Source organism: Lethenteron reissneri, chromosome 64 (genome assembly GCF_015708825.2).
Source record: "Lethenteron reissneri isolate LAM-NWPU_2019-01 chromosome 64, ASM1570882v1, whole genome shotgun sequence".
NCBI lineage: Eukaryota > Metazoa > Chordata > Hyperoartia > Petromyzontiformes > Petromyzontidae > Lethenteron > Lethenteron reissneri.
This window is the reverse complement of record NC_083842.1, coordinates 9,346,514-9,364,480: the sequence shown is the minus strand read 5'-3', so window position 1 is coordinate 9,364,480 and position 17,967 is coordinate 9,346,514. Positions and strand designations below refer to the sequence as shown.

The 17,967-nt window shown below is 44.8% G+C and overlaps 1 protein-coding gene across 1 annotated transcript; it reads right to left on the bottom strand.

Annotated features, from left to right (window-relative positions):
* Nucleotides 1-6,562: 6,562 nt before the first annotated feature.
* Nucleotides 6,563-16,473, bottom strand: LOC133359175 (transcription factor Sp9-like). The gene is made up of 5 exons (XM_061577589.1): nucleotides 15,877-16,473; nucleotides 13,777-13,863; nucleotides 12,868-12,954; nucleotides 11,839-11,958; nucleotides 6,563-11,135 (listed from the first exon to the last, which is right to left on the bottom strand). The coding sequence occupies exons 1-5, from the start codon at nucleotides 16,469-16,471 to the stop codon at nucleotides 10,474-10,476; spliced, it is 1,551 nt and encodes a 516-aa protein (XP_061433573.1). The 5' UTR covers nucleotides 16,472-16,473; the 3' UTR covers nucleotides 6,563-10,473.
* Between the last annotated feature and the right edge of the window lie 1,494 nt (nucleotides 16,474-17,967).

Here is a 17,967-nt window from a genome sequence, read left to right as displayed (position 1 = left end):
ACGGCGACCGCAACTCCTTTACAAGTTCCTCATTCCGTGCTTTTCATTGTCGCTTCAGAGGAGTGGTCCAACTGGAAAAACTGCCTGGGTGGTGGTCCAGATGTCTTGTGATCACCATTTCATTCTCCATTAAATCGTCATATTTGTGTCAGTAAGATGTATTTGAAGCAGAAATAAACATGCAAAGGAAGCACATCGGAAGGGGTCAATTAATTAGGGGGTCACAAGACATCTGAACCACCAGTAGAGTACTGTATTTGAAGAAAGTACAGTTTCTTTAACAATGTGAGCTGCATACCTTGCAGGTATTGTATGACTTCCCTTTAAAAAAATCAAACAGTATACATACATAACAAAAAACTCAACATGTGCATCAATAACACTGTGGTTTTACATGAAAATACAGTGTCAACAACATAGTTGACGTTTAGGGTAATGAGCCTTCTTCAGAGCGGCCAAATAAATAGAGGGGTGAAAGCTGGAGAATGACAAGTAATACAATTCTCTTTGAAACGTTTTTTTTAACTTGCCATTTGAATACTGTACAGGGGAACTCTTATCCACGGCGCTTTTACCCTCGACTCCGACTATTATCAAGGCCCCTTTTCCTCTCGTTTATCCGCAATTTATGAGTCGTTCTCATCTGCGGTTATCGGCAAACATCTTTTGTAGCAAAACATGCGCCGTGATCATAGCAAATACACTTATAAAGTACTGTATAGCATTATTATTCCTGTATTTAACGCAAAGGTAATTAACAATTAATTATATGCGACAGGGAATGGGTCACTATACATTGTCTTTGTGACAACAAAATGACCAACACTGTTATAGAATAAGAGGGGCAAATATTAAATAGACGCAGTTCATTCCATCACATATTTTGTCTATTTAAGTCAGAATTTGTCACCTGCTTTTATTGGATTTTTAAATCTAGTCTTACTTTTTTACAGAGTTTGTTATATCAGTCATAGAGATTTTATTTAACTATAGATCGTGTTACCTGCCTTATAGGTACTGGACATCTGTGAAAAAGAGCTTCATAGCTCATCGAATACCTCCAAAATAAATAAATATTCAGATTCTGTTATCCCAAGATTTATGTTTAAACCTGCCTTGTGATGGTTGCGGAGCCCCAAAGGTTAGGACGACATCTTAAGAGTATTCATATGTATTATTATATCCTTACGTTTTTCGGTAAAGTCACATAGATAGGTCCAAAGAAAACAACAACAAATAACAAAAAACCACGGCTTCTCGATCGCAACACAAGCGGTTGTCCTGGGGACTCGATCGCAACAAAAGCGGTCGTCCTGGGGACGACCGCTTGTGTTGCGCTCGAGACGTTTTTTGTATGTTTTTGTTTTCGTCGGACCTATCTACGTGACTTTACCGAAAGACCCAAGAATATGAATTCCTGCAGTCACGAAAGTTTTAAGTCAAAATCATGCGAAGCGATTCAAAAGAGTGACATTCCAAACGCGCCGCGTGAACTCAACCGAGTGGGGTTCGATTACAATACCAGTAGCCAATCAGGAAAGAGTTTCGAGAGTCTCCGTCTCCAGCCCGCCACAGCTGGAGGTTCTCGTATTGATAAAATTGTATCGGTTTTTTTGCAGTGATACAAATATTTGATTACCCCCACATTATGTTATACAAATGACCATCTAGCGCAGGGGTCGGCAACCTGCGGCTCCGGGCTCGCATGCGGCTCTTTGGCTTCCCTCTTACAGCTCTTTGGCTGCCCCCTTGCTGGCAGCTGTCTGTTGATAAAAGGCGAAATCTTTAACGTAAATTAATACGCATATAATTAATTAGCAATGTATTAAATACGATTGTCTTGGTGACGACAAAATGTACAGTGTTGTTAAAAAATAACTAAGGGAGACAAGCACTAAATAGACGCAGTTTATTCCATCACATATTTAGTTTAAGTCAGAATTTGTCACCTGCTGTTTTTTGTGTACAAGTAGCTCTGCGTGTGATGTGGCTCTCGAATTATTTTGGTCAAAGGCAAAAACATAAAGAATGGCTCTTCTTATTTGAAAAGTTGTTGACCCCTGGTCGAATCCAAGTGGCCTTACTGGGCAAAAAGTACAGCGTAAATCCCTCCCTTTGGAAACGAAAATGCAGATCATAAGGAGGGTAGAGGCGGGAGAGATTACTTTGAAGTTGTGCGTTCATTATGGTTAGTGCAGTCCACCTTAAAGATCATTTCAAAACCAAGCAGACAAAGTAAAAACGACTGTGTTGGCCATGTTATCTTATTGTACCGCCTTCTCTGAAGTCTTGAAACGCATCCCAATGCCTCCTTTGTTATATCTACCTCTGATAACAAAGTTTTTAATAACGAAGTGACGTCATGGAACGCATTTTCTTCATTAACCGAGGTATTACTCTATGTTAATTATTATTTTACGTTTTCTAAGCCGCACCAGTTTCAACAAAGGGCTTCAGAGTGCTGTACAGAAAAATATATCTCTAGTTTATTTACCACATCATAGGAAATAAGTAGTTTTTACTACCCGGCGATCAGGTATAGAAGGTTTTCAGGCAGAGCATTCCAAATTTGAGGGCCGAGGACCAAAAAAAAGGCCAAAACTACAAAAGTTTTTGCCAAAAGCGTGGCTGTGTGAGGAGGTCAAACTAAAATATTGAGGCAGTTCTTGAAAGAGTGCTTTGTAAATTAAGCACAATAATATTAATTTGAAGCTTTCGTGACTGCAGGAATTCATACTCCTTGGTTCTTTCGGTAAAGTCTCATAGATAGAAAAATAAATAATAGATCACGATGGCAACACAATAAATCGTCTTCAGGTGAGAGAGAGAGAAAAGCAACTGAGACAAGGCATTATATAGACCTGAGAGGGGGGGAGCGCCGCCTCGGGCAAGAGGGTGGGGCTAGAGATTGTGAGAGATTAGCATGTCAATGTATAGCCACGTTATTAAGGCGCTACGTGCAAGTCAGCCTCCTACTACGCCAATAGGTCAACAGGGGGCGGAAAGGAGGCGTAGCAGGTTGAGTGGCAGTTAAACGAAGGTAACCCCCCTGGGGTAAACTCGTGACCGGAGGTGTGGACCACAGACCCCCCAGGGGGTGGAGGCTGGGGGGGGGGAGCTAACGGTTCACTCCAGACCCTTCCAGGATCCTCTGGACGGTTCGAGAAGGGAGGAGTGGCTCGGGGCGGAGTGAGCCCGGACTCGTGTATAAAAGCCGGTCCTCTCAACGGGACCGGCAGTTGTCGTCCACTCAACGAACTGAAGACACTTCAAGCCTAGGACCGTGGACCCCTCAATCAAGGCTCTTGTCAGAGCCGGGTTCGAGTGGGCCAGTGATAAGACCCGGAGACCCTGGCAAGGTCGGGTCAGAATATCCTCCCCTCGGTCACATAGCGGAGGACCCAATAGGGAGCGTAGTCCCGAGTTGAATAGGACACGCTAGCCCGGAGGCTATACCTCCCCCAGGATAGTGGGTGGAAGTCGCCGTACCCCTTCGTGTCAGGGACAACTGTTATTGTGGTTATTACTGAATAAACGTGTTGCCTCCAAGAATACCTCACCTGCGAGTTTGTATCCACTACAAATGTATGCGCTTAGTATGTAGAAGCCTCGGTGATGGAGCGAGTGGAGACTGAGCGAACTTCAAATCAAGATTGAACCACCTCTACAGGGAGGATTTCCACACAACTCAGACAAAACTTCAAGCGAGAAGATGGATACAAATGTATCAATCATTGGAAGGACCTGATCAACCAGGTAAAGTATTAACTGTTGTGTTAGCCGACTCTCTGAGTTGCATTGCATTTCTAAGTTTGCTAAGTTTGATGTCTCAGCTTCTTTATTATCTCTCTCTCTTAAGACGATTGCTTGTGCAGCAATCGGAACACCTCTCTCTTTTTCGCACATTTCCCCTCCCTCGACTCGGCACCCCTCTCTGGATGCTCCACTCGCTCAGTCTCCACCCACCAGAGGTCGCAACCGGGTACCCGATACCCGTACCCTACCCGATACCCGGCTACCCGTACCCGGCCGGGTACGGGTACCCGTTTGCGACCCTGGTGCGGCTGGGTACGGGTAGGCCGTGAGTCACTGGTGAGTAACTGTCACTCATTTCCCAACGTCTTGTCTATTCTCACAATTCAAGTTCCTAGAATCAACCCACCCGCGCCTGCAACATGGCTTCATCCCAGAGGTCGCAATCAGGTACCCGATACCCGTACCCTACCCGTACCCGGCCGGGTACGGGTAGGGTACGGGTATCGGGTACCCGTTTGCGACCCTGGTGCGGCCGGGTGCGGGTACAGGTAAGGAATCAAAACCCGTTTGCGATCTCTGCCACCCGCTCAGTCACCAAGGCTTCTACATACTAAGCGCATACATTGACATCCTAATCTCTCACAATCTCTAGCCCCACCCTCTTGCCCGATGCGATGCTCTCCCCCCCCCCCCCCCCCTTTCAGGTCTTTAAATAAAACAGGTGTCCCACTGGAGCCCAGCGAGGACCAATTCCATCAGCCGCTGGAACGTTGCAGGGGCTGAGTGGAGACCCACTCTAACAGACGTCGCAACCGGGTACCCGATACCCGTACTCTACCCGATACACGGCTACGCATACCCGGCCAGGTACGGGTACCCGTTTGCGACCCTGGTGCGGCCGGGTACGGGTACGGGTAGGCCGTGAGTCACTGGTGAGTAACCTATGGTGAGTAACCGCTTGTCACTCATTTCGGGTAGGGTAAGGGTAGGGAACGGGTACCCGTACCCGGCCGGGTACGGGTACCCATTTGCGACCCTGGTGCGGCCGGGTATGGGTAAGGAATCAAAACCCGTTTGCGACCTCTGCACTCTAACAAAGACTCTCAGAGCTCTCTCAACCAACGTTTACACGACCAGGGGTTAAGCAAGATGTACCTCTGCTGGAGCCAATCAGGGCACAGAGATCATTACATACAAGTCTATTTTCACATAAACAAAGCATCAACTTGCGTCAGGTAGCCCAGGACAGACAGACTAGGTACGTAAGAGATATTTGTTTCAAATGCTTTCATTAACTCCATGTCTCTAAAACAGGAGGGCAACATAATATAAAGATTATCCAATAGTAACACACTTTTAGTGTAAATTCGTGTTATTGGGGAATTATCCGAGAGAAACCCGGCCAAAATGATCAAAGGGTTGCCCAAAACTTCTAATCAAAACAAACCCTGAAAGGGTTCCCTTGGTGTTTGTTCCATGACAGCCTCTACTCCCCCTCCCTTCACGACATGTCAACATTATGAACCTTACGGCGGGACCCCGGGGTCCCATAAGCCTCCGGCTCTCGCATAAACTGCGTTGCGACGTCATTTTATGTATGTTGAAAGCGAACGATACGGCAATCTATTCCTCTCGACGAACTCTACACGATGCGCTCATCAAAGTTTAAAAGTTTTGTTTATTCTACGCATTCGTCCTCGCTGCGCTTGGACATAACAGAATGATCCGCGCCAGGTGGGTCGCGGGGTTTATGTGCACGGTGGGACGGAGTCACCAAAAATGAATTAAGATGTTTACTTCCGTTTATTTGGGACCCCGGGGTCTCGCCATAATGTTCAATTATATATGGCGTATCACGTCATATCGTTATGCAGCTTGAAATATTACATTCAATATTTACTATAACAAAGTGTTACAGAACCGATGCATATGCATTATAGTTTAGTTCAATTTGATTAGTTCACTTTCCTAAGAGCCAACCTGGTTATGACATCATGAGTACGTCTCTTAAGGCAATCAGAACATATAATCCTGAGTATCAAATAAGTAACCCCACTCAAAGATTAGATAAACTATCCCATTTTAGGGTCCTTTGGTTCAGAAATGGAATATATGTTGTCCTATTTGTACTGTCTCATTTGTGTTTATAGCCCTTTGTCAATCCACTGCTGGATGAAGCCCCCCCCCCCCCCCCATGTTCAGCATTCAAGAGAAATGACAATGGTTTGGTAAAGGGGATTTCCAGTGTCGGTTCTGATAACACGAGCTTACTGATGTTAGGTTTTAGCTGGGAAATTAACTCGGGTCTCTGGGTTCATAGCTCAGTGCAAGAAACTATGTGCCTCTGCTGCCAACCCCCTCGATTTCAATATACATGGACTCCTCTGCTTACGAATAAGTTAGGTTCCAAAGGTCTCTTCGTAAGTCGATTTATTCGTAAATCCAAATTTACTGTCGATTCTAAACACGTTGTAAGGCATGTACACAAAACACGGGCAATCGCTTTAAAAGTTGAATAATCTCCTTAGGTTTTTTCGGTAAAGTTACGTAGGTAAAAAAATAAAATTAATAAAAGTAAAATTTGATTAAAAAATCACGACGTTTCGGAGGCAACACAAGCTTCCGTCTTCAGGTGGAACCGTCACAGCACGATTCCACCTGAAGACGGAAGCTTGTGTTGCCTCCGAAACGTCGTGATTTTTTTTACTTTTATTAATTTTAATTTTTTTACCTACGTGACTTTACCGAAAAAACCTAAGAATGCGAATCCTTGCAGTCACGAAAGCTTTAAATCTAGAATTGAATAATCTTCTGCAGATGCCACTGGTTCTACATGTTCTGCGGATGTACACTTGTGAGATATGGGTAATGACACCAAACAACCACCACCATGTATTGCTCGTTGGTTGAACTTACGACTCTCAGTGCGAACAGGCAACTGGACATTCGGAAAGGTTTGTTCGTATCTCTGAAAGTTAGTAAGTCGAAAGTTCGTAAGTAGAGCAGTCCTTGTAATTATCATGACATAATATATTCTTGCACACGGAATTTGATGCATTATACCATGAGATTTTAATCAATCAATCGTTACATACCTACTGGTACAGCTGCATACAACAAAGCCTGAGTAAAACTAGTCACGCAAAAACAACTCCCTGCCATTAAGCATTCCGTCTCTTTATTGGCACTGAGATATTGGAGGCAGATAGATGCCAATTACCAAGCACCAAAAATACCTTGCAATATTGCAAATAGTTTCAGTTTTTACGCAGAACTTTTTTATACAGTTTTTGATCGCTTTGGAATATTTCCATTCACAGTGAAAATGTCATTCTATATTTAACGAAGATGACCATTTTATATGTAGGTAAAATGTACATTTTCAGAGATAACAGGGGTCAACCTTTCAAAGAAGCCATTTTAAAATCCTTTATATTAAGTTCACTTGCTTGCTTGCTTGCGCGCTTACGACCGTGCAAATCTTTCGGTCGTTTTTAACCCACTTCCCGTGATCCAATCGAGCTGACATTTTGCACACAGACTCGTTGTGCGTGACAATTTATTTTCGTGAAATTTTTTTTCCAAAATGTTACACTTTTTAGGAAAAAATAAATTATATTTAATTACCAATTGCTTAATGCTGGCAGGCAATCATCTGACCCATAGGTGGCAGCCATCTTAAGCCAGATGACGAGAGGACTCTAGCCGCCATGCATATAAAGGATTTATAGTGAAAAACTTTGTTTTTACGGATTAATTTTTTTGTCTTCGACGAAGGGATTTCGAGAGCCGCATCACACGCAGAGCTACTTGAACACATACATAGCAGGTATGCGGCAGATGGCAAACACATCCGACTTAAACAAAATAGGTGATAGAATAAACAATGTCCGTTTAGTTTTTTCCCCCTCCAGAGTTATTCTTTAACAATCTAGTTTGACTATATTTTGTTGTTATCAAGACAGTAACATTGTGTCTATGGGAAAGTAGAATCCGATTTACGTGGTTTATAGGGACGCATTGTAATGTAATAGCGGGGACCGCGTGTCCTACACTGTATAGTGTAAAGAACCAAATACAGGGAATTCTAAGTAGAAAATAAACTGCTGTCTGCAAAGGGACAGCCAATGAGCCCGCATGCTGCCCTAAAGTCGCAGGTTGCTGACACCTGAGTTATACTATCCGCAACCCGACCCAATCTAATCAATGTATCACGTGGGAAAATATGCAAAAAATTGCAATTTTATAACGTTTCACTGGACATTACATTCAGCATTATCAGGTGGTAACAGCAGCTCTGCTCAACGCAAGAGCAGAACTTCTGTTAACACCTGATAATTCTGGATGTAATAACCAGTGAAAGGTCGTTTCCAATTGTCAAACTTTTGCTTGCTTTTCAACATTCCGGGTTGCTGAAAAAAATATTTGGCTTAATTTGCCTATGTGACAACTTTATTTGGTTGGCTGTTGGGTGGCGGATGGTATAGCTACAAATTTGATTATACTTACATGATCTACAGTAACTGAAAAGTAACTAATTATGAGATTACCACGTTTACATTTTCATATGGAAGCTAAATTTTCATTTTTGTGTAGCTTAATTTTCGGTGTTATCTTGGTTAGTTTTCGTCTATTTCTTTACCGAGAAAATGTAACTTAATTAATAACGCACTTGCTAGAAAGTTCTGGGTTCACAATCGCAAGGTTGTGAGCAAAAATTCCAGTCAAGATCAACTCTTGTCTCATCACCATAATCATCAGCACCATCATCACCTCTACGAGACCGTAAAATCATCATCTTCATTGTCACCATCCTAATTCTCACCTCTCAAATATCAGTAGAATCAGCAGCACTTAATCAGTCTGCACCACTGGGCACAGGCGAAGGCAACATCAGCTTCGGTGTTAAGGAGAGATGGGACTGACTGCAACTTGGAACTTTTCAGTATGGATGTTATATCGTGGATGCTTTAAAAATGGACGGAGCCTGGCCAACATAATGTGTAATGTTTGACTGGACCTCACCTGAACAATGCGCGACTATTACCACTCCGTGGGAAGTCACCTGTGGATCTTATTTTGCTACGCAAAGCCAGAGTCTTACAAAAGGAACATGCAATTTCCAGCACTGCCTCTGAACCATGAGTGAAGACAAGCAATGCCCATTGGTCAAACGAGCCACGAAATCCGACTACTGTCATGTTGTGAAAAAAACATGCCAAAGAAATCCAGTTGTCAGCTGTTATCTGGAAGTTACATATTAAGACTATATACTCGAGTCTGCCTGTCTTACATGACTTTCAACCTTCGTGAATGAAAAAATAGAATTGAAAATCAGTGACGCGACTTCCAGGCTTTGACATGCCTCTAGTGATATCACTGTGGCATAACTGTCACACCTTTGAATACATCCATGTCGCAATGCACGGTGCATTGTGAGAGCTGGCTCTACTGAATCAATGTAAGTTGGTATACTCTTTGGTTCTTTAGGTAAAGTCACGTAGGTAGAAAAAATAATAGATCACGACGTTTCGTTAGCAACACAAGCAATCGTCATCAGGTGGGACAACCACAGAAAGAAAAACCTGCTAAGTAGGCAAGAGCTCTGCTGTGACACGAGGTTATATAGGTCTCGGCAGTAGGGGGGAGAGAGAAGGGGGGGAGGAGGCGGAGCAGAAAGTGGATCCCGCGGCAGCACCCGGGTCACTGGAGTAAAGTGGACCACCGCGGCAGCACTAGATCACGATCGAAACGTCGTCATCTATTATTTTTTCTACCTACGTGACTTTACCGAAAGAACCAAAGAGTAGGGATTCCTGCAATCATGAAAGCTTCAAATCAAGATTTAAGTTGGTATATGCACGCGCCAGTAAACGTCAAACCCGCAACAGCGGCGACCGACAATGTCAGGCGTTGAATTCACAGCTTTTTGCACATGGGGGCGTGTCATTTAGATCACTGCATTACCGTGGGTCGATGTTAATTTGTCAACAGCATAAACTAGCAACCAAGCACATGTTTAATTTGTTTTACTGCATCATTAATCACATGATCTGTGTTCAATAGGTCAATCGTGCTTGTGCTTCTTCTTCTGTCATGCATTCCTGCAGACGAGCAGACTTATTGTAGGGGAGCAGCAAGTTGTCAAAGGTTCATGTCATAATTCTTTAGCCAATCCAGGGCCTCTGGGGTGAGGTTGTAGATGGCTTCTATACCTCCTCCATTTTGAGGGTCCTTTGTGTTCTCTGGAAATTGTGAGCACCAATGGTGTCCGCTGTGACTCCTGGGGTTTGGGAAGCTGTTGATTTTGCAGCACCAAGAGTGCGGAGCAGGTTCCAGGCCTTGCGGCTGGAATCTGTGAAGTCGAGGCCCTCTGCTGTACCATACCGCTGTTGGCGTCTCGCCTCATTTAATAAGTCAAGCAGAGCTTGATCAATGGCGGTCATTGTTCTGCTCGTACTGCTTTAATATTGGTACTTTCTTTGGTGCAACACGGAATGTAACACTTCCGGTAAACCCGTGGGATGTCTTGTTTTGCTGCGGTCTTGTACAGTTTACGGGTAGTGCTGGAATACGGCATACTGTCCATTTGGGCTTCCAGACAGCGGAATAACGGAAACCTGTATGCCAATTGCTGGCTCATTGGAAAGTGCTTAAGCACTCTACGTGTGGCACACACTGGGAGTCCGTTATTGTCGAAACTCACAAAGCGGAGGTCTAGAGTGTACGATCGCCGTACTGGCGCTGCGCCATCGTCTGCAGCGGCGGTGGCACCGTCGTTGGTAGCTGTTGCATCATGTATATGCGGTCGTGCGTACGCTGGTGCCTCTTCCAGCTGGAGCGGTGCGTGAATCCACGGCCGCACACGTCGCATCGGTGTGGGCGCTCGCCGGTGTGGGTCCGACGGTGCACCTTGAGGTTCGAGTGCAGCGAAAAGGCACGGCCGCACACGTCACAGCCGTAGGGTCGTTCGCCCGTGTGCGTGCGCATGTGGAACACCAGCGCCTCGGAACGCGAGAAGCGCCGGCCACACTGCGCGCATTCGAAGCGTCGTCCCCCGCCCCTGCCGGCTCCGACACCGCCGATGCCAACGCCACCACCAACGCCGATAATTGCGCCGCCGGGCTCCCGGCTGCGTCGTCTAGTGGCAGCGGTGATGACGGCTGCGCGCCAGCTGGCGGGGAGCCGTGGGCTTGCGGTGGTGCTAGTTGCGGCACAATCGGTGTTAACCCGGTCTTCGCCCATCACCTGATGCTGCGGTTCCTGCTGCTGTTGCCGCCATTGGCGGTCGAATTGGTTGGGATGAGGCACAAGCGATTCTGCTGGTGTGTGTCTGTCATCCTTGACATAGCCTGGGGGGGTTTTGTCCAACAGTTTACCTAGAGGAGAAGGTGACAGGGACAGTGTTAATTATCCTGACTTTTGAGCCCTAAACCGAGAAGCACGAGCATAGACATGTTTATATTTTTACGCTACTCACAAGACACAGAACCATTGCTGAAAATAAATTACACCGATCATGATACAGTGATACCTGAAATATATACAAGTTACCTGTTTAGATTATCGGTTTTTATATTCTGCGTAGGAGGTTGTCATGCACATTCTGCCTTTTTATGGGCCACAGGAGAGTGAAGACAGGTTGAGTGCACGTAGAAACGATTAATTGATTTTCCTACACCCATGTTGAGGACTCGGTCAGCATTAATGTGTTGAACCACTGCACTGCAGGTCAAATTTCTTTTCTCTTTGCTTCTTTCCTCACACTGCTCGATTTTGAAATTCCATCCCATCATCTCTATTACCAAGTTGTTATAGCCTTGCTCAATTGAAGAACCATATTAAGTCTGATCTTTTACACCTTCAATAGTGCTGTTTGTTGCTGGTCGTATGTCATTTTGGACCTTTGATTATCAACCATGGTTTTAAAATAATATCACAGAGACACACAGGCTCTGTTACGATGTGGCCATAGGCCCAGTTGTACAAAGGTTATGAAAACATGTTGGCCCTGATATGGCTGTGGCTTTGCTGGATCGAGCCCAATCTTGAATTATATTTATACATCAATCTGGCCCTTGCCTGCAAGCTGGGATCCGCTGTTTGCTGCTGTCCCTGCTGCCACTGAGTGGTAGGCCTCCGTCTCCTCCCAGCGTAGGCGGCCGCTCCCCTCTCCTCCCAGTGCTGCCCTCGACTCCTCCCCTGAGACACGGGCAGAGGCAACAACTGAGACAATGGCACCCGCTGTCCCCGAACTCCCACTCCTGACCTTTGACATCAACATCCCCCTTCACCACCAAGAATGTAAAGTTAAATAAAGTAAAGGGGCAGCCCTCCAAACTACTTGCCCACTGCCAGCAGACAGCTCCTCCAGAGGGGATATTGACCTACTCTTCCACAATGGCCAAATGTCTTATGCTTTAGCCCACCATACACAACCTGCTGATCGACTGTTGTGTAACCATCTACACGACTGCATAGCTTTGGGTTGAAACTGATGAGCTCTGATTGCAAGTCAAGTGCAGAACACTACACAAGGGCAGAATGCACCAAGAATGCATGTTTGCTCGAACATACAGGGTGGTTCCACTTTGGTGCTTGTTTGACCCAAATTTCTCTTCAAATGGTGAGAAGATATCTCGATGGACTCACATGTATATATGTATAAAAGCAGTTGTCAATACGCTGCAGCATGAGGGCCTTTATCACAGGTAACCTGGTGCCTTAGAGATCAGAGTATTGAGTTGGCACTGTCAAGATCCTGCATTCCAATTTGGGTTTCGGCCGCCCATGATTAATCAGCCACACATTATCACACACACTTTAGTCACTTCTGTCAATGCATGAGGACATACAAGCGTGGTGACATTAGGAACAAAAGTTTTTCCAGGTTGAAAATAGTTTGTTCCAGAACCAAATTAGTGTGGCTAAGATGCTTACAGTGACAATAAATATTGTTTTTGGTTTATTTAAAAGTGTTAGGCCTTGGGCCGCATAAACTTAAGTTATGGGCTGGGTCGTAGGTTCCTCATCCATTACCAAAATGAAGACTTAAGAGAAACTGAAACTCTGCACGCATGCTTGTTAACAAACACCTTTATAAAACAGTACCTTCAAACGTCTCCAGTTTGATGTTGTGAGCCACGCCATTGGGGCTGTTCCCGTCAACAGCTGTGGTTGGGGTCTGCCGAGGTTCCTCTGCCAAAAATCACGACAGTGAAAACACACTTAGCCCATGGGGAATCCAGAGGCCGATCAAAAAAAGAAAAGTTGATTCCTGGATTCTCATGAGTGGATGACCTCAGCCTGGTCACCAATGAGAAAAACACATCCCAGAACATTGGTTTAAGAGGTGGCTGGGTGGCTCAGAGGTCAGAGTGCAAAGCTGGCATTGCTGAGATCCTGGGATCGAATTCAATTCTCAGACTGCTGTGAATAAACTGAGTTCTCGTGTTTAGTTAGTTGATGGTTTCAGCTTGGTTACCAATAACTGCACAATACACTCACAACATTCAAATTGTTTCTTCATATTATTTGACTAAATTCCAGCTTTGAGAATTGAAATATCCTTTTGTGTGTCATGCGATGAACGTTACTCTCTGCAACAGGTCACGTGAGTGCTGCCCACTAATACGTTGGCCAGAGGTCACTTGAAGGGATGATGGAGGTAGTTCTGTGATTTCTGCTTCTGTGGGCCATTCTCTAAAAAAGGTTGTACTTCTCTGTGAGAATAAGGGAGAAATGTTCATAAAATGCCACGCAGTCAGACATACTCAGACGACCTAACGTTTTAATCCATGCTGGGATGGTGAATTCAGTTTTGTATATGTGTCAAACTATTGGATTATTCCACGAGCATTTTTTTTCTTAACCTACAATTACCTTCAAAATGACGCTACGTACAAATAGGAATGTACGATTAGGATGATTACTAAATTATCACTGCGAAGTCTGCTACATGTGGTATTGCCTGTCTGGTCAAAATGTAAGAAAATGTACAAATATTCTGTTGCGCCATACCGGACAGGTGATTGTAGTAGTGTTCACCGTAGTCTTCCATTTGTGTTGGCGAGCGGTGTTCAGCGTTGGCAAACACTGTAGTGGCATCTAAAGCAATAACATAAAATCCATTTGAACATTAGACGCGCAATGGATTCTGAAAACGAATTTGTATGCTCATGGGGTAAAGCATGGGTAGTACTCCCACTTCTTGCAAGACGTCCATTTGCCCAGCGGGTAACATAGACCAAACACCCCCAAGCAGGAATCTCTAGGAGTTCACTCTGGTGAAGGCCTGTCCACCAGCAGTGGTCTGAGCAATTGCAGGCCAGGACCTTGAGTCCTTCACCTTATGCTCATGATATATTTATCCATCCGTGTGTAATAATTGACCATTTTAGATCCAGATATATTTATACAGTACTATACCACTATACTGTACATTCTACTAATTTATACCAGTATGATACACACACTGAAAGTTGTGACTCTGAACTGTGACAACTGAGGGGTTTGCAGGAAACAAAACCCACAAAATCTTGTTTTTCAGAAAATAGTTTTTGGTTGAGTTGGTAAATAAACTGGATGAACAAAAAATTTAAATTCATTCTCCAGCCATCTGTGGAAGTATTACACAATAAAAAGTGGATTGTAAGGTGCTCCAACGAAGATAGGATGAGTGATATTTAATACATTTTCAAAAGGGTCACATGACACTAGATGGTACTTACCTGATACTCGTCAGATATTCTAGATTTGAAGCTTTCGTGACTGCAAGGATTCATACTCTTTGTTTTTTTTCGGAAAAGTCACGTAGGTAAAACAATAAATAAAATAAATGAAAACTAAATTAAATCACGACGTTTCGGAGGAAACACAAGCTTCATTCATCAGGTGTAAAAAAGGCACAGCAAAATAACTGTAGCCTACAGTGATTTAATTTAGTTGTTTTCATTTATTTTATTTATTGTTTTACCTACGTGACTTTACCGAAAAAACCAAAGAGTACTCGTCAGATATTTACCACTCACCTAACACTCACTACTTATTTCTCGCTAATTCATACAATAGTGGGAAACCTATTATGTATTTTTCCAGTGTCATTGACAAATGTGTTGAGTTTTTGGATTTAAAAGAGGTTAAATAATACACCAAGTAACGTTAACTAATGTACTAATTAAACTAAATAACCATTTGTGATGCAACTGCTCGCCCACCTGCTCCAATGGCACACACCTATGAATTTTATGATTTTAAAATCAGGTGTATGGGGCAATCATTGCAAATGGTAGAGTAGAAGAGAAGTGCTGGGGCCAATAAGCCAAATTTATCAGCCCAAAGGTCAAATCTTTTAATTATTTTTCATAAACTCCATATCATGACCTTTCATATGACACCTCATTCTGTGAAATTGGTGGAGTGGCCTTGGAGTTCTTAGAAAAAGATACATACATACAGATTATCCACTTAATTTCCAGGATATTGCTCACTGAATCATGGACAGAGTGATTTTGTATATCATGAATATAAATAAAATGTGGCTCTGTGTTCTCCAATTGTATTCTAATTGTGCTATCGGCATCACACTGAAACAAAAATATCCTTTCCGAACTGTCTCAGAGCAGTGCACCAACCCGTATTCGATAATGGCCAATTGATTCAAATATTACAGGTCTGCCTCTGAGATCCCTTCAGGTGACCTCTTATCCATATTTTCTCACATTCACTGTTACAGTGAGAAAAATGTATGGAATGGCAGTAGAACTAATAAATTGAATTGTCAAAGCTGGCGTGTTTCCAAAGCAAAAGCCAATATTTTAAATTATTATTTAGTATAAACATTGGTGATGAGGCACAGACCATCAGCACGTGAAACTTGAGAACCCAGTTTTTAATTGCGTGTGGCTAAAATAAAAATTCGAAACCAGGATCTCAGCAATGCCGGCTTGATTTTCAATGCTCAAAAGAGTATTGGGTGATGCTCATCTGAAACCCACCTTTATCTAAAGTTTAGTCCGAATTAAGTAATCTTCATGAGAGTTAACATGCCATTGCATTCCAGACAGAAACAAGACAAATGCTATAGCCTGGTCTGTGTGGACACTGTTGGTGCTCACTCACCATAGCCCGAGTACTCATCCTTCACACTTGCCGTGCCCTCCTCCTCATCAGCCACCCTGTAATCAGATGCGAGTCCCTCCGGGTCTGGCGGGGAGTCCCCAGAAAAGACCCGTCCATCTCCTCCATTCCCACTGCCATCACCGCAGCCACCGCCACCATCACCACCACTACCACCTCCCAGCCTCCGCATGGACAGCAGCAGCTCCCGGCTCAAACCGCTGAGCAACGCGAGCAGCACTTCCACCAGCCCTCCCAGCGTCATGTCACCAGGGGAGGAGGCGGCCGCGTCGTCGTCCCAGCGTGGTGTCCCGGCGTCGTCGTGGGGCTCGGCGCCCTGCAGGGCCTTCACCACCTGCCGCAGCACGGCGTAGAAGCCGAAGGGCAGGCGGTCGCGCGCCGCGGCCAGCAGCTCGGCCCGCACGAGGCCGTCCCTGACACAGGCGCGCAGGACCCCGTAGTCCCGGATACCAAGCTCGGAGTCCATGGCCCGGGCCACCTCTGCGTTCACGCCCTGCGTCTCCAGCCACGCCGGGAAGTCCCCGCTCGGCTCCAGGATGGAGGCGATGGCTGGGACGGATGCCACCGCGCACGCCATTCCTCACATCTGTGAGAACAGTATCAAATGGTTAATTTTAGGTGATGGGTGGTGGATGTTTGAATTTTTCTCTCAAATGTGTTTGGGTTGTACCACGTGTACTTTGGCATATCTGATATTTCGCTCCACATTTTGGGAGCCTCTGCAGGAACTACATTTATCTGCTCAGCTCCAAGTGCTTGGAGCAAAACGTCGGACATTACGCTAAACAACATGCAATACAATTCGAAAATAACTGAGCTCTAGAGCTCAAATTTAACGAAACATTGTCAGACTTTGCTCTCTATTAACTTGACAGCTGATAGTTTGTTTGCCGACCTTTATCTATCCACTGCTGGTTGAAGGCCTCCCTATGCCTTCGGTCAAGAGGATTAACCATACTGTCACACTGGTCATTGCGGCTGAGTTACGGGGGTGATACTCAGGACTGGGTCAGGTATGAATCACTGATGTTAGCCATGGCCTGGAATCAAACTCAGGTTGTCAGGTTCATAATGCAGTGTGCTAAACCGCTGTGCCACAGTTCAAACTCAAGTACACAAAGTAAGTATACTAATTCATATTTGGGATATTTCGCCCATTCCATATTTTAATGTGTTGTGTGTATTCGATGTTTCGTGTGGTAAGCAAGGGTTACAGCAATACAACAGAACACACCTCGAATATTGCTAATATTACACTATAACCTGTATGAACACCTACATGCACAGCCCTTTTGTCAATTCATTGCTGGATGAACCTCCCCACTTAATGCAGGTCGTGCGGGTGATTTGACCATACTTCACCACCCTGGTTATTGCGGATTGAAGACTGGCAGCATAGTACAAGTGTAATTGGCATGTTGGTGCACTGACCTCTGCAGTGTCGTCTATAGTGCAATCTAGAGCACAGCACAGTCTGTAGTATAATATATAACACAGTGTACGCCAGTGTAATCTCAAGCACACGCGTAGTCAACAGTGTAATATACAGCACAGAGGAGTCTACAGTGTAATCAATATCACGGTATAGTCCATTGCAATCTGCAACGGAGTGTGCTCTGTCGTATAATCTATAACCCAGTGTAAAATGCACATTAACAACGTGGTGAGGGATGCCCAAATATATATTTAAAAAAAAAACACGGCGTAGGCAACAGACTAACCGAGTGTATGTCGCGACCAGGCCTCTCCCCTCGGCTGTCAAAAGTCTTCCAGCCGCTCAACGAGGCGACGAGAAGACGGTGGTGGCGGTGAAGACGGACGAGTGAGGTAGGTGTAGGAGAGTGGAGGGGGGGGGAGGACGACGAGAAGGTGGACGAGACGAAGAGGGGAGAGCAGCAGCGAGGTGGAGACGGAGGGTCCGTCCGCGCTGTGTTGGTCCCCGTGCGAATGACCCCCAAACCACCCCCCCCCTCACCCTCTAAGGGACCGCGGCGATGTGACGCATCGTGGGCACGTAGAGTTATTGTTGATTTGTTTTAAGTGGAGAGAGGAAATCCGATGAGCTAAAAAGCG

What these genes read in the sequence shown, in the direction of transcription:
- LOC133359175 (XM_061577589.1), bottom strand. Translation starts at nt 16,471, where the DNA reads ATGGCGTGCGCGGTGGCATCCGTCCCAGCCATCGCCTCCATCCTGGAG. An exon ending in CTACTACAATCACCTGTCCG is followed by an intron (nt 12,955 to 13,776) that starts GTATGGCGCAAC and finishes GATTTTTGGCAG; the next exon opens with AGGAACCTCGGCAGACCCCA. An exon ending in CAAACTGGAGACGTTTGAAG is followed by an intron (nt 11,959 to 12,867) that starts GTACTGTTTTAT and finishes CCCGTGTCTCAG; the next exon opens with GGGAGGAGTCGAGGGCAGCA.